Source organism: Lacerta agilis, chromosome 3 (assembly GCF_009819535.1).
Source record: "Lacerta agilis isolate rLacAgi1 chromosome 3, rLacAgi1.pri, whole genome shotgun sequence".
In the NCBI taxonomy this organism is placed as follows: domain Eukaryota; kingdom Metazoa; phylum Chordata; class Lepidosauria; order Squamata; family Lacertidae; genus Lacerta; species Lacerta agilis.
The window spans coordinates 60,962,992-60,980,472 of NC_046314.1; the positions used below are offsets into that span (position 1 = coordinate 60,962,992).

A 17,481-nucleotide genomic window follows, 5' to 3' on the forward strand; every position below is an offset into this window, starting at 1 on the left:
AGTCAAATGCTTTTGCATAATCAATGAAGCAGAAGTAGATGTTTTTCTGGAACTCTCTGGCTTTCTCCATAATCCAGCGCATGTTTGCAATTTGGTCTCTGGTTCCTCTGCCCCTTCGAAATCCAGCTTGCACTTCTGGGAGTTCTCGGTCCACATACTGCTTAAGCCTGCCTTGTAGAATTTTAAGCATAACCTTGCTAGCGTGTGAAATGATGGAATACATGCTGGACCACAAATGGATGGAAACCTAATGAAAACCCTTGACTCTCAAATTATTAGTGAAGGCGCTTTATACATATGCATATACTGACCTTTTACTGAAAGTCTTATCCCCAATCCCCTGGTAAATAAATATTAAATAACAACACTTTACTGTTCTCCTTAAAAAAAAAACCACAATTTTTTTAAAAAAAACATAACTTAAGGCATGATCCTTCATGATCTTATGTAGACAGAAGTAGTTACACTTACATTTGGCACATTTTAATTTACTATAACTTCATATGATTTAATTTAGCTACAAAAAGCATTGATGGACCACTGAGTACTGTTTTATTATTTTTAGAGTGTATCTGATTTGTATAAAAAAATTATTTGAGCTGTATTTTTTTTATAGCGCAGTATATTGTATAGAACAGAGAGATCTCTTTTGACAGTTAATGCTTTTTTTTGGTTGTTAGTGATATGTGAAAGTTTGAGCCTGACTTTCCCTGACTTCCCTCAATTTCCTTGGGTTTCCTACAATATCTGCAGATCATGGGAACACTGTCCTTAATTAGCCTAGCTGAAATCTTAGTAAGGCTACAGAGAACAGGCAGCATATCTATTCTGAGACAAACTAATGCAGTGTTTTCCCTTCATTCCTACCCCACAAACCAAAATCTGTAGGCAGTATTTTCCCTTTTATCTCAAAGGCATACATGCATAGTCTACTATGTGAGGAATGCTTAGCCTTCATACTGATTTGATTTCAACAGCATGTTCTTGTACAGTTTGCCTTTGGTAGATTGATATTCATGAATATATTAGCTTACTCTTAATAACAAGTGCCTAATCATTCACTTAAACAACAGTGATTTTTTATTTTATTTTTTAAACGAGCAGTGTCTGCCCAGCCATTGTTTCAGGCTACACGTCAATGTCATATTGGGTAAGCAACAAAATTCAGCTTGGTTTTTATATTTGTGACAGGAACTTGAAGAGGGAGTCAGCAGCCATCAGACCAGCTTTTCGACATTGAACAGAACAGGAGAAGGAATTGTACAGAAGCTCTCTACTACAGATGGAAGCTTCCTGAAGGAGAAACTAGCAGGGTTAAATAATCGCTGGAAAGCCATCACTGCTGAAGTTATGGAAAGACAACAGAGGTAACTGGTTCAGTCAGGTTTTGGGGTATCTTAGGAGAAGCATTGGGAACAAGTTTCTCTAGAAGCTCCAAATGACATTGCCTATTTCCTATTTGGTTGAAACGTCCATGCCCTGAATCTGAAAGGTCCCTCAAGGCTACTTTGAAACAATTAGTGATAATGATGCTGTTTTTAATGTGCATACTCGTTCCATTTCCCCTTGCTCTGTTTTAGGAAATTGCTCGTTCATTTAGTTTAATATACTCTTTGGGTATGCGAGTGCTACATTCATGTTTTGGAATTGCATTTTATCTATTGATGATATTTGCACATTGTCTTTGGTCCTCCTTAGCATACAGGTGGTTAGCAAGGCTAACCCTCCCCCCAGATTTCCTGCAAAAAGGAAATGAGTGCATTCAAGATACAGCTAGATTTGTTTGTCTGAAGTTGAATTATTAGTTGTGTTGCCATTTTGAAATTTACATTTAATTAATATCTATTCCCTGCCCCAATCAAAATAAACAAAATGCTAGTTTATCACAGAGGCATTATTTACCAATGTTATAGTCATTCCCACCACCAGTCTAGCTTTATGCAGTGCATACATAATTTTAAAAATACTTGCTTGGTATGATTGAAGACAGTGTGCAAATTCTTTCAATTTCTATACAGAATATGAAATATTGCTGGGAATTGTTTAAAATTAAATACATCTTTTTAGGCCTAAGGCAACCCAGGGAACACTTTAAGCATTTCTTTACTTGAAGTCACATTGCTGGAGAGAATGTGGAAATGTCACATGAAGAACTTTGTATACTTGAATTGATTTTTTTAAATTCAATTTTGTAGTTTTCTATATTAGTAAGCTGTAGATGGAGTGTGTTTTCTTCTTGCTTTTACCTTTCAGTATTTATATTGATGTTCTTGTTTTATATTCCACTTTGGGGTTTGCGCCTTAGACTGAAAGGAGAGAATCAACCATTACTAGACTTCACAAGAAACCTAGATGAATTTAGTTGCTGGCTGGAAAACATAGAAAATGCACAGGGAGAGAAGCCTACAATCAGCCATGAAGAAAATCTGAAGGAATTAATGGCAAGTTAGATAAAAATGATTGCATACTTTATTTGAATTTATTCCTCCTTATTCCTACTGGTGCTACTGAATAACTAATTAATTTGAAAGGTAGGCAGATTCTTTAGTTCACAAATAATTGATACTAAGAGAGCCAATGCTACTGCTGCCTAAATGGACCCAGTCAAAGTGTACGGAATACATCACACACAACCCAATTGCAGCGCTTGGTCTGTTCGTTGCCTGTGGCAGGACACACTGAGCAGAACTGCACTCCTGGGACATCCCAACTGGTGGAAAGGAGGAGGTGGTTTTTTTTGTTTTTTGTTTTTTGCAAAACCCTCCTGTCTCTTGCAGTTCCCTGAAAATCTGCTCTGCAGAATTGGTGAATCCTCTGGAACAGTGTGGGAAGGAGGAATAAGTGAAAAACATTCCCTCCTCCTTGTGCCAGAGGAGCCTCTGGTGAATCAAAGTCCCTTTTATGAACCAAATCCTTGCATGAAATTATTGCTAAAAGTACCAAGAGTTGCAATCTAGCACATTGATTTGGGGCTTCAAGAGCACAAAACTAAGCACTGGATTAATAATCTCAATCCAGCAGACTGGGTGTGCAACCAATTTCCACTACTGTTTATGAAAGGAAAGTGACCACGTTAGTTTTAATTTAAATGTTGATACTAAAACTTTTCATTCATATTCCCAAAGTCAGTAAATAACTTGTATCTAGAACCTGTGGAATCAGCAGGGCACACAGAGGCCTATGTTATTGTGCATGACACAAGTCCTCCACAAATTAACCTAGTTTTTATTTACTTACATTTATATCCTGGTGTTTTTCTATCATGGAACCTAAGGCAGCATACATGTGATTCCCAGGAAGTTACCCATTCAGGAACTCTCCAGACCTAGCAAAGTGGTGGCCTCATGCCTTCCGATTGTAACCTGGAAATAGGGTAGCAAGTCAAGTAGAATCCTATGATCTTCTTAAACCATGCAGAATAAGAAAAATGTTCATTTTTTTCCTCTAATTTTGCATAATTTGTTCTTTAAGAAGTATTTTGGATAATTTATTCTGCTTTTGCTTCTCATAGAGAAGTGCCTGAAGTCCAACTTTTAGCAACTCTTGTTGCTTCTCCTCTGGCACTAGGCATTGTCCATATCTTTTTTACAAAAAACAAAACAAAAAACAGTCACTGCTACCTCCTGTGACTTTTCTGTCTAAGGACTCAGCTATACAGCTGCAAATAAAACATTCTGAATGTGTTGTAAAGTGCAATATACAACTGTGACATTAGATGTTGACCGTGAGCTATAGCAAATTCAATGCATTTTTCAAAACGATTAAAAACAAAAGCATTTCCACAACGGTTTTAACATGTCTGTAGATTCCACCAAAAGTGCTTTCTTTAACCACTTTAGGGCTTGATCGAGGAGATGGACATGCAAGGAGAAAAACTTAAGTGGCTAAACAAGAATGAACCTGAGCTGATTTCAAATAAAAGTATTGGGCCGAGAGAGAGAGAGAACATTTCTGATAGACTGAGGACCCTGAATATTAAGTGGAAGAAGGTATGGATTGCAATATGGATTCCTTAAAATCAGCAAGTATAAAATGTATTCTTTTTAATTGTGTTCCTGCCCACATACATATGAATAATCTTGTCGGAGGAGGCACAATTGGACAAGTTAGTATAAAGAAGTGTTTTGTGTCCCAGGCAGCATTCACATGTTATGGTAAACCACAGTTACTCATCTTGAATGCATGGGTTTCTCCTGATTCACTCCTCCTTTGGCGTGAGTGTGAGCAACCATCCATGATTCCTGGCTTAACGTTCTATCTGAACTGGGGATTGCGTTTTGTTTTCCTCAGAGAAAATTACAGCTGGTAAGCCAAGAACAAACCTTGGCTTAAATTCCTTGGTTTGTTTGGAGTTAAACAAATTACAATCCCCACGTCAGATTTAACACTAAACTAGGGATTGTGGTTTGCTGCTCCCACTCATGCTAGGGGACAAGTGAAGAAGGATCCACCTTTGCATTCAAAATAAACCACTGTGGTTTCCAGTGACATGTGAACATGGCCATAGTGTTAAACCTCTGCATGAAAATGCTTTTCTTTCTTAATATTCCACATCAGGAGTAGCCAGTGTGGTGCACTCCACATGTTGGATTATAGCTTCAGTGATCCCTGACAAGCAGCTATGCTGGCTGGGGTTTGTGGCAGCTGCAGTGCAACAACATCTGTAATGTAACCACAATTAATTAGCCTGGTCTAGATCAATAGCTTTCTTTTGTTTGAGGCAACATGCATTGTATCAAAAGCAGAATTCCTAAATGTGACCCTGGAGTACTTTTCACAAGTGGGAAGTAAACATCCTTCATGCTTTATGAATTTGAATTTCATTTATTATACTTGTGCAGTAAGCTCAAAGCAACTTACAGAGGGCTCCATGTTTTCTTCCCAGAAAGAAAAACCCACTGAGCTTGTAGAAAAGTAGGGGAACTAGCATGGCATAGAAAAAAGTTCCAGCCTAGTCCTCACCTTATATCAGTTTCTATTATTTTGCTTCTTTGCTTCTTGTAATTGGATTAACAATCAAACATGAAGTCCCTTGTCTGCATTCTGAAGAGGTGGGGTCCCTGCAGGAATGTCCTGTTTCCTAAAAGTATACATTTCAAGTGCCAAAGGCCAGGTTAAAGGGGTGCATCTTCAGCATTCAGTTAAAACTATATAGTGAAGATCCCAGATGCAGCTCTGCGGGAGAGAATTCCACAACTGCTACAGAGAATGTCCTCTCCTGGAACACATGCATCCCTGAGCTTCTGGGGGTGGTGTAACTACCCGCTCTAATGAACATAACACCCAAGGGAATTGGGTCCAGACATGAACTGACAATGAATGCATCTGCTTTAAATAAAACAGGGTTGTATGAATGAATGTAACTCCATCCAATATTTTGCTGCTGTATTAGGACCTAATACAGCAAGAAGAATTGATGCTTTTGAATTATGGTGCTGGAGGAGACTCTTGAGAGTCCCATGGACTGCAAGAAGATCAAACCTATCCATTCTCAAAGAAATCAGCCCTGAGTGCTCACTGGAAGGACAGATCCTGAAGTTGAGGCTCCAGTACTTTGGCCACCTCATGAGAAGAGAAGACTCCCTAGAAAAGACCCTGATGTTGGGAAAGATAGAGGGCACAAGGAGAAGGGGATGACAGAGGATGAGATGGTTGGACAGTGTTCTCGAAGCTACCAACATGAGTTTGGCCAAACTGCGAGAGGCAATGAAGGATAGGCGTGCCTGGCGTGCTCTGGTCCATGGGGTCACGAAGAGTCCGACACGACTGAACGACTGAACAACAACAAAAGGACCTAATAGAGCAGCAAAATATTGGATGGAGTTACATTCATTTCTAAGACATCGTCAAGCCCCACACAGAGTGCATTGCAATAATACAGTCTGGAAGTTACCAAGGCATGGGGTAGAGTCGCCAAGTCAGTTGAGGCCAAAAGGGACCTTAGCTGGCACCTGACCCTCCAGTCACAGTGTTAGATCAAGGAAAACCCCAAATCTCATTCCAGGAAAGTGCAATCCAGTCCAGCACACACTGTCCCCACCAACCAGTCCTGAGAACTGAGGACACCTAACACTTCTACCTTTTCAGGATTCAGCTTGAATTCACAACCATTCCTCCTCATGGTATAACTCACTTGTATTAGCGTATATTGTTAATATCGTACTTCCTCAAACAGTAGCTGCTTTTGGTACTATATTTCAGTCTTTGAATGACTATTGCAACTCTTTCCTCCTCCCCTAGTTCTTGGTTGCACTGAATCCCAGACCTGTTTGTTGTAATAGCATCTGGCACATGTACTGTAGCTGTGTGTGTGTGTGTGTGTGTGTGTGTGAGAGAGAGAGAGAGAGAGAGAGAGAGAGAGAGAGAGACAGAGAGGCTCTATGCTGAGCTCTTCTTTTTGCACCTTTGCCACCCATTCTTAGTAAAGAATCCCAAATGTGCAACTTACATCCATGCAAATGCACCCCAGATCCATTTTAGGGGCTAAATGCAAACCCCTTCATCTCTAAACTCTTTGGTCTTGGGGGTTAATGGATTTTGTGCTCAGCTGTCTATAGTGGTATTGCTTTAGCTGTATAATGCTAAAAATGTTAATCCTCACTTCTTGACATGAAAAGGTTTTTGTAATGTGAAGTTTTTCTCTGCCGTATTAGGTGTTCAGAGAAGCACCCAACAGAGCGAGAGAACTGGAGGCCCATGTTCATCAACTTCATCTGGTGCCACAGACAATGCCACCTGGTGAGCTCCGAGAAGAGAATGTGTTTCTTTTACAGGACAGTTTTCAGTATTGTCATTTCATTTTTTGATCTTCAAGGCCACGGACATTTTAGATTCTGTTTCTGTTGAAGGGCATGGCACTGAGTCACTAAGACCATGCATCCAAATGTATTGAAAGGAAATTGGCTTCTAATACATTTTATGAACAAAAGAAAGTACATTTGCAGACTTCAAAATTAACAGAAATTAATCCCTTTCACCATTTGAAGTTCTGTACTGATGTATTCTTCCATCAGTATGATTCAGAGGATCAACACCTAATGCTTGCTTCTGACTCAGTAGCATTTTTTTCCACTGGCAATAAATGTTTGAATTTGTTCCTTCCTGGAACTTAATCAGGTGGTAAACTAGGATCAGCTGCAGGTTGTGAATTTTCCTGTGGGTGACAGCTAAGCGATGTGTAGATTTTGCCCACACATTATTTGGATGTTCCTAAACTGCCTGAGTATTGGGATTGGCAGTGAATTTCTCACACCTCACCAGATCTGTCAGTGATGAGTATGTCATCAACATTTTCACATCATTCTGGACCAGGAAGGCAGTAATCCAGATGATGTTTGGAACTGAAGGCTAACCTTTTAAGGTTTTTAACTTGTTTAGATGGGGATGGAGAAAAAAAATACAGAGGATATTCTTAAAACGGCAAGAAGTGGTATTTTGTTGCTTGTTTTTCCAAATGCAAATAAATTCAAGTACCATAATAAGTGCGATTTGAAATACCAAGTGAATTGTGTTGTCTTGTTTAGGTTACCCTGTTCTCCAAAAGATGGTGCTAGTGTCCTCTGCCTCTGAAAATGTTGCTCAAACTCAGCAGGCTTTGGAAATTTCTGCACCTGCTGATCTGGATAAAACTACAACAGAACTGGCTGACTGGTTGGCACTGATTGACCAGATGCTCAAGTCCAACATAGTTACTGTGGGAAATGCTGAAGAAATCAATCGGACAATCGCACGCATGAAAGTATGTGGTGCCATGAAGTGTTGCGTTGAAATCCTGAAGATATTTTGAGTCCCTGCTTGATTTTCTGGTGGAAAAAGATAGAATTTGGTTTAGATGTGGGTGATTTCTCTGGTTGTCTCGAAAGGCTTTGAGCCTTTGTGAGTATTATGAATGGATATTCACAAAGACTTGAGCACTTTGCATATGTTTGATGGAACATGCATAAAGTGCTCACCTTCACTCCTTACTCTACTCAACCCTGCTTGAAGCTTATACTGGAGCAGAAGAAATTGGGGCACCCTTCCCACTGAGGATCCTCAGCAGCAATGAATGGCTTGTGTCCAGTTCCAACTGAACCTTCTCCATCACAAGCTGCTAAGGACTGGCAACCCTGAAGTGCTGCTGCCTCCACTTTTCTTCTGCCCCAAGTGGGTTGCTGGGGGTGCTTGAAGCAGGCGAAGGTAGTAAATGTGCACAGTCTTGCTCAATGAACAGGATGAACAATGCTGTGTTTGCCCTCGTCCTGCTGTTTGATTAATGGTGCTCCCATTTAGGAGCGCCTCTTCTTTAACACATTGCTTCTGAATTTGTTCTGTGTTTGATGGTTAAGTGCTATAATATAATGCCTTTCTGTAACCCGATGCCCTACTATTTTGAAGTCAACACTGATAAGTGATTCCTGGGTGTTCATTTATATGTGTGTTGTGTTCTGTTGTGTCTAGCACATGACGTACAACGCAGATTACCAGAACACGTTCACCTTCCACAAAACATGATCATTATCTACAAATAGGTGTAGTGCATTCAACTAGAAATAATGAAATTCAATTAATGTAGGTTAATTGCCTTGCTCAATAATTGTTAAACATTGGGATCCAGCCTTAGGCAGCCTGTGATTGTTTAAAGAGAGATGTGAATATCTACACTGGCATTTAAAATTGCACTGGCTGAAGTTAAAAGGGAAGTGATTACACATATTTATGTTGACATTTTCCTTGCTTGTGATATTAGCAACATAGTGAAGTGAAAGCAAGCAGTAACTAACAGCTTTAGGGTACTTGTGTGTGCGTTTTAAACATAACCTTCATAGCAGTGGTTAAACTAATTGTCAAACACTTTGCTGCAATAATACATGTAATGCATTTTCATGGGATTGATCTCTGAGGTCCTTTCAGCTGCCTGTCTTTGGACACACAAACTTATGACTACTATAATGGCTCATTGTAGAGATTTCAGTCTCAGTCACTTGTTATGAAGAAAAGGCTTGTTAATATGGTACTCATGCAGGTAAAAATGGAATTTTCTTGTGAAAATAGTACTGAATATATAGTGTGCGAAGTCCTAAGGACCAAAATAAAATATTGCAAATGCCCACACCCTTGAAGCAGATAAATATAGGTAAGATGTCCTGATATCCTGAGGAGATGTCACAGAATGCATGAAAGTCTGCAAAGTTAAGCCCATCACAACAATATGATTTTTACCAGATTTTTTTTCTCGTCCGCTCATGTCTCATCTCTGTATGGATACTGCAAAAAAGTTGAGCCTGTATTTTAATACGTTGATCATATTGGTTAGTACAGAAGTAGTGAGAACATTTCTGCCTTTAAAATGGCTTTGTAATATGTTGATTAAGAAGTTACTAACTTGATAACCTTTTGTAATATAAATGTGAATATTCTTGACTTTTTCCCATGGTTTATTCTTTATTTAAATCTCAGAAAGTAACACATTTTAATCCTGGCTCTTAACAGATAACAAAAGAAGACTTAGAACATCGGCATCCCCGGCTGGATTTTGTTTTTACCTTGGCTCAGAATCTGAAAAACAAAACATCAAGTTCTGACGTTAGGACAGCAATCACAGAGAAACGTATGTTCCCAGTGGACAGAAGTGTGAGGAGATGGGTACAAATGCGCAATAGTTACGCTAGAGCAGGCATCCCCAACCAGCGGCTCTCCAGATGTTTTGGGACTACAACTCCCTTCATCCCTAGCTAACAGGACCAGTGGTCAGGGATGATGGGAATTGTAGTCTGAAAACATCTGGAGGGCCGGGTTTGGGGATGCCTGCGCTAGGGGAAAAGGGACCAATTTTTATTGACAGTGACTACTGAAGGGATGCAGTGGCCTGGGTGGAGATTGACATAATCTGGCAAATCATGGTTTGAGCCAGGATGGAATATGGAGGAGACCTGAAATTTTACCTCATATCAGAGTCCAGCATAGAGAAAAGCAAGCTATATGTGGGAGTGGTGGGAGCTTCATTGCCTCTTTATACATTTGAACTACGGTAATAGGAGGAGGGACATTTAGTGGTAATTATGAATATGCATTTATGCTTGTAGCATAAATGTGTGTGCTTGAGAGAGAAAGTGTGTGTCTAGCAAAGGGAATCCATGTGTAGAAATGAACCTGTCCTTCTGTGAAGATGAATGGGTTAGTTTGTGAGAGCTGTGCTTAACAGCTTCCCAAGGGCTCAGGGTTGGCTTCAGTGATTTTTGGATGGTTACTGTGAGTAACAGAATAGCCACAAAATGCTTTTTGTTTGGTTACATGTTCCTCCTTTGTCTTTTTCAGTGGAGAAAGTTAAGAACCAATGGGATAGTACACAACATGGGGTAGAAGTACGTCAGCAGCAGTTAAAACGTATGCTTTCTGACAGCATGAAGTGGGATGACCAGAAGCAAGAAATGGAAAAGCTAATTGGACAATATGAGATCCACCTGCATGCCCTTCTGCAGTCTCCTAAAGAGAAGCTCACCAAGCAGATTTCTGAAAACAAAGTAAGTTAATGGTTTATGAATCCATCTTGCACCTGTCTTATTCACATGCCCAGAAAAATATATCTGATAATTGACAATTTACATTTTGTAGATGAAAAATTGCTTTCTTTAAATTCAAAATACTTTTTGAAAGTTAGTTGTTTCTGCAGCTACCTTTTGAAAGAAGTTGCCTTTGAGAATGACTTATTATCACTTATTAAATTTGTATCTTATCCTTTCTCCTGAAGGACCTTGTAAAGGCTGATAAACCTATTCTAAAGATTGGAATCCTTTGTTATAAAGTAGAGCTTCAAAATGCACATAGAACTGAATGCTCCCCAGCATATAGGAAGCTGCATTATTCTGAGTTAGACCATTGGTTCATATAGCTCAGTACTATCAATACTGACTAGCAAAACATTTGCACAGGAACACACATGCACATTTTACTCATCCCTTCCTGCCCACCTAGCAGTTCGAAAGCACGTCAAAGTGCAAGTAGATAAATAGGTACTGCTCCGGCGGGAAGGTAAATGGCGTTTCCGTGCACTGCTCTGGTTCGCCAGAAGCAGCTTAGTCATGCTGGCCACATGACCCGGAAGCTGTCTGTAGACAAACGCCGGCCCCCTCGGCTTATAGAGCGAGATGAGTGCGCAACCTCAGAGTTGTCCATGACTGGACCTAACGGTCAGGGGTACCTTTACCTTTACCCCTCCCTGATTTAGTCATACCTATGCTGAGGATCATTCTGGCTGGGAACCACCAGTCCCCTTGCCTTCCATCTTTAATCCATTGGAGTGTAAAATTAGTCTGTCCAGTTGTAAAACCTTGCCAAATAGTTCTTTTCAAATCTAAGTAATATTAAATAGTGGGTGGACATAGCAGACGACACAGTGATTCTCCAAGCAGCTCTGTTTATTCTCAGGCTGGAACAGAACTGAACTGAAGGGCTCAGCAGCCTGCTTATATAGAACTCAGCTACAAGCAACAGTAACAACTTTCTGTAGTTACCCAACCCCTGAACGTCACTTTCAATCCCTCATTTGCATGTGCGGACCTGAGTTAGAACTGCAGCAGAATGAACTATATATACACACCCCTAGTGGCCTAGGGTGAGAACTTCAATACATAACAAGTAACAACAACATTCAAAAAATGTTTTGTAAAGTGTCAATTAAAAAACACATAAGATCCATGCTGGATCTTTCTGAAGGTCCATCTAGTCCTCCATGCAGTTCTCACAGATTCCTATGGGACAAGCAGGAGAGGAGCCCAACAGCATTTGACCCACTTGTGATTCCCAGCAACTGGCATTCAGAGGCTTACTGCTTTTGACAATCAAGACTAGCAGCTACTGATAGCCTCAGCTAAGAAACAGATGAAAAACCTGCTTATTTTTAATGGTACAACATAATCTTCATCACTAATTCCAGGTTTATGTCTGGTTCATGCCTCTGTGTATAGCCATAAATGTTATTACAGATAATAGAACTTTAAACTTGCAAATAAATACATCACAAATAAATGTCAGCAATGTTACAAGGAGCATGAAGGGCTAAAAATAAGTATTTATGGATATATTTCATTTGTTCTATTATAGATGACTATGCATAATGTTTCACCTGCATTGTATATTTTTATTTGGAAAACAAATGGTTTAAACATCCTTCATGTTTTGTTGTTTTTGGAGGCACTTTGCATATTATTTATGATAGTTTAAGCAGACATAAAATTCAGACCACAGTTTCTCTATAAAATATAATCTCATTTGTACTTTGCGACTAATATTATGTTTGGAACAGCATAGCTCTCCAATTACTTTTTAAGGCTAGGCAGCAAATATGTGAAAAGGTTAGTAGTTGAGGATTTGCAAGAATGTTTCAGGAGAGCCTTTTAAATGATTAATTCACCCATAGATCCTTGGTATTTTTAAAATGTGGCCCTTCATCTTTGTCCTTCCTACCTTTGGTTATGAACCCCCCTGGGCATGGATGTTTCTACTTAGAACACATTTGATGCTAAATGCATGGTATATAGTGACACTAGTAAATGCTCTTTAAAATGACTCTGATGTTAAAGTCTATTCTCTGTTGCTAGGGAAAGCAGTTTACTCATGTTACAGTTCCTTCCTTTAGCTAGCAGGCAGGACTGGAAGAAGCTGACAGGAAAGAGATGAACATTTTGCCCCTTCAGCCTAAAATAGATTCTGTCTGGCAAGCAGGAGGTTGGGTTGCTGCAGGGCACCACATCAGCCTCCAGTAATCCCCTCCTCAACTCTTCTCATAACCCAAAAGGACTAGAGTCATTAGGGGAGAAAGATCAGCCCTGTGTCACAACTCATTACAGAATACAGCAAAGGCCATTGATGAAGTAGCCATTATGACGAGCAAGCAATAAACAATTGGACCCAGTACCTCTTCCCAACATGGTGTTGAGAGTAACTCCACATCTTTGCCATGTACTTTCTTTTAACTTCATCACTTCTGTAAACCAAATCTGGTGGATCCTGGTGGATCAGACCAAAGCCCTATCTAATCTAGCATCCTGTTATCACAGTGCCGAACTAGATGTCTGTTGGAAGTCTGTAAGCACAACAGCACTCTTCCACTTGTGTTCCTCTGCAAGTGGTATTTAGAGGAATACTGCCTCTGATATTGGATTTAGTACACAGTCATCCTAGCTAGTAGCCATCAATAGCCTTAGCACCCATGAATTTGTCTAAAGCCCCTTTAACGCCATCCACGTTGGTGGCTATCACTACATATTGCGGTAGTAAATGCCACTATTTCAACCATGCACTGTATTAAGAAAAAATGTTCCCCATCTGCCCTGAATCTTCCAACATTCAGCTTCAATGGATGACCCCATGTTAAAGTATTAAGAGAAAGGGAGTAAAGAGTCTCCCTATATACTTTCAACATATCACACAAAATTTTAAATAGCTCTATTATGCCCCCCCCCCATATTCACTTTATTGACCAGAATTTTTATTTGTGTTGTGGGGAAAGGAGCGATTTACACTTTTCTGATTCTCCTTCCACAGTATTGATGAGTTTCTGCTAGATTGCAGAATCGTGGAGCTGTTCCTTTCTATTAAGATTGTAGTTGATGTCTCTGTGGAGCAGACCCTTCTTCCTTCCTGGTTTGTCTTTTTTTGTAGTTTACAACATTGGATGAAAGAGTAATCCTTTAATTAAAAAGTGTAGTCAAAGTTTGATAAACCATATTTGGTTTTCAGTTTTACACTGATACCCCCCTCTTGCTTGTTGCTTAGATGTTACTACAGGATCTAGATAAAGGGGATACCAAGATGAGTCAATTCAATGATCTATCAAACAAACTTCTTCAAGACTACAGTGGTGATGACACAAGAAAAGTGAAGGAAATAATGGATCACTTGAATACCTCATGGATCAACTTGAAACAAAGGTATGTGCAAACAAATGTGTGTCTCAAATTCATATTCTATTAATTCAGGTATAATCTTAATTGGTGGCTTTCTTACCAAGTGTGCTTAAATCGAGGAAGAACTCTAAACTGTTCTAAATGAAGCTGGTCAGATTTCTGACTCTTTTTTTCAGCATGGATCCAGGTGTAGCCAGGTTTTTAAAGTTCCTGAGATATTTGTTTAATAAATATGGGCTCTTGGGAAGGTGCCTGTATTTGGAAAATATAAGGTTGTATCATTAACTACTTTTCTAATCAGCATTTCCAGCACTGATTGAGAGGAGTGCTCCATCAAGATTGCCCACCTCTTCCTTGTCTATGCTATGCTGCCAACTGTCTTGTGATTTTGGATTTTCTTGACATCCCTATCACCAAGGGTACACAAAACCTACTTGAAAGTGAAAGCAGTGATTCCTAAATATGGAAACATTTTCAATTCCTCCTTGAAGTCATTTCTGGAAAATGGTTGAAAGAAAGGTGCTTTTTGATGTTTCCAAAAATTTGAGCATGCATCTCATTTGGTTCAGCCCCAAGTACTGTAGTGCCAGGAAATAACAGATTTCATTATGGAAAGTCCTTGAGCAGAAAAACAGCTATCTGTGTCTCCTTCAATGTAACTAGAACACATCATTGTCTAGCAGCATTCTGCCTGACCCAGTCAGGTAGTGGTCAAAGGAAAAGATTATGCATGTGCAACATACTTTGACATCCCTATATCCACAGGCTAGAGCGGGGGTAGGGAAATGGATCTGGCCAGTGGGCTTTGATCATTATTTCCCCCATCTCTTGCTGGCCAAGTTTGACCTGATTTTTTTTTGTCCATATGGGTCTTGCTGAGTGCTTTGCAAAGTGCTCCACAACAGAGCACTTTGCAAGGGTTTTAGCAAGACCCAGCAATCAGTCAGCTGATTGTCAGTGCCTTCAAGTGGACTTTTGGATGATTCAGATGTTTCTTTACCTGCTCCATGCCTCAGGTCATATATGGCATCAGCTGTAGAGCAAGTGGGCATAGCTTGGCGGAGATGGCCTTCCAGATTAGGTCCATGAGCCAAAAGTTCAGCACCCCTGTGCTAGAGTCTTCACAAGCAGTAACATTGTGAAAGCAGACTATTGCCTCATGGATGTACCTCATTCCCTTGTACTAGTAATCCTCTCAAAGAAAGCCTTCTGTCCTCTGTAGGGAGTCCTGGGTTACACTTTGAGAAAATATCCCTCAACTTCAGTTTTTAGTGTTTTAAGCCACAGAAACTTCCTGTCTGATCCTGAAAGGAATAGAGCTAATGATTTTTCCTATTTGAAAATGAAACTTCTTGCAGCTGAATCACAATTCCTTCTTTGTATAATAATATGTTTTCTGCCTCCAGCTATCATTCTCTTCGTTACCTTGAACAATTTTATTTTAACCTGAAAAAAGTTTCCTCTAGAGATGTGAAGATGGTTTGTTTTTATGTTGCCTTTTTTCATCATTCTACATAATTTCATCAGTCCTGTCACTTTCACTGTGTTAAGACCCAAGAGTCCCTTCTTGTCTGGATTTCCCTTTATCTTCTGTTAGCATTTGTGGTTTCTGTACATCAACTCTCTTTCAGGCAGGTTGAGTATAATTATTAGACTATGTATATGTTATAAAATATCATAGACTTGAAAAATATGTATTTCAAATAATAAAATGTATATACTTCATGGTGCTGGAGAATAAAAATATAGTATGCTAATTCTTAATGTGCTCAATATGCATTGCAAAGTATTGATAGTTGCAACATTTCTTAAAATAAAATAACTTCGCAGGTAATGTTAGGGTGGTATATGGCTAATTCGTTTTGGCATGGAGATTTGAAAGTAAAAAATTGGCCAATAATTTTAAGGTAAATTATGGAGGAATTTGTATTGGGACTTGATAGGAACAGTGCAATCTTATTGTAAATGAAGCCAAGCGGTGAAACAGGCTTTGAAGGCAAAAGTGAACAAGCAGCTATTTAAAAGAAGCTTGGATAGATTATGTTTTATTTATTTCGTTCCGGGGTGCCGTTCTCATGACCAAGGGGTGTTTGCAAGGGCATTTAGTGGAGGAGTTTGAGGGATAAGGCCAGAGTGCTGTCTCATGGATGTGTGTATGTGTACTCCTAGTTCCATCTACCATTGCCTCTCACACATCAATACTTAAGAGGTTTGTTAAACTGCAGGTTCCAATTTTGTCGGGACTGGAGAAAAGTGATCTCTACAAACCAGGCTATAAAACCATGGCTTAATCCTGATCCATAATAAACTACGTGGATTATTTCAGAATTTAAAACGGGAGAGCATAAATAAGCACGCCAAGACATTAGCAGTTGTTGATCTTAATGATAATCATTTCATGGAAATCATCCATCATCTGAATATCTGCCCATATTTTTACCAAACATTTCTCATTTAGGCAGAGCTGTTTCACAATTTGTTCTTGGAACTAATTTCACAGTTATTTAGATCTGGATCTGTGAGTAGTAGTAACTATCACACGGACTGTTGCATCAGTTTATTATTTTATGCTGCAGTTCACACAGGGTTTTACATAGGAGATCATCTGGAGGGGCACAGTTGGTGGTCCCCTGTATCTCAGGAGCCCTGCTGGCCCCAACTAGATGTCAGGCATTTAGTGCATCTGGTCTCATGCTCTGGAATACTCTTCCAACAGAGATTCAGTAGGTGTCCTCACTGTTAACCTTCAGATGTCTCTTTAAGGCTTTATATGCCTATTCAGTTGTTTAATTTCCCTTTTTAGAGAAACCGGTCATTCTTGTGCTTATTTTGTATTGTGTTTTTTATGTTGTGCACCTCTTTGATATTTTATGTGAGTGGGTGGTGTGGGTGCATGTGTGAGTGAGTTTGTGTATATTCTCTCTCTCTCTCTCTCTCTCTCTCTCTCTCTCTCTCTCTCTCTCTCTCTCACACACACACACCCACCCACCCACACCCACACACCCACACACCCACTCACCCCATAGGTATGTTCCATACTGGCACAGGCCCCACTTCACCTTATATGATGTCTCCACACATTGGCTATTAGGAATCACAAGAAAATACCTTACTGCAGAACAGTAATTATATTAAAATGCTTTGGTAGAAAATCTGGATATGTATATTTTTGCTAAATGCTGAAAAGATCTTGTGGGAAGTAACTACAATTTTGTTGGAGCACTCCAGCATAAAATTTAATTTGTGGAAGTGTGTGGATTCTGCTGTCGGTAGCTGCACACACTAAATCCTCTGGATATTAATGTTCTGTGATGGTATAATCCTTCCATATAGAACTGTATTTTGTGTTGGCTCAAAACTGAAGATGGGGAAAATACCTTGATTATTATGTCTAGAGGTACTAAGCCCCATGCATTTATCCTTTAAATATGAGCAAAGTTGCAGCTGCCTTAAAATGTTCTTAGCCATTTATTTTAAACATATAATTGAAATGTGATCTATTCATTCTTTGTGTTTCTAAAAAAAATGCATGCACACACAGTTCAACCATTGCACCAGCAATCACCAATACTTTAAAATAACTTATTATTCAGTG

General features: G+C 39.5%; 1 protein-coding gene across 3 annotated transcripts in view; it reads left to right on the forward strand.

The window, feature by feature from the left end:
* UTRN (utrophin) overlaps positions 1–17,481 on the forward strand; it is a 321,884-nt gene that overhangs the window by 129,308 nt on the left and 175,095 nt on the right. For 2 of the 3 annotated variants that reach the window (XM_033143929.1, XM_033143931.1), the window contains exons 44-51: positions 1,192–1,367; positions 2,294–2,441; positions 3,840–3,989; positions 6,654–6,738; positions 7,524–7,738; positions 9,472–9,589; positions 10,297–10,502; positions 13,756–13,910. In XM_033143929.1, the coding sequence (XP_032999820.1) occupies positions 1,192–1,367; positions 2,294–2,441; positions 3,840–3,989; positions 6,654–6,738; positions 7,524–7,738; positions 9,472–9,589; positions 10,297–10,502; positions 13,756–13,910 (1,253 nt within the window). The remainder of the gene's footprint in view (positions 1–1,191; positions 1,368–2,293; positions 2,442–3,839; positions 3,990–6,653; positions 6,739–7,523; positions 7,739–9,471; positions 9,590–10,296; positions 10,503–13,755; positions 13,911–17,481) is intronic. The other variant, XM_033143930.1, reaches the window with a different exon arrangement.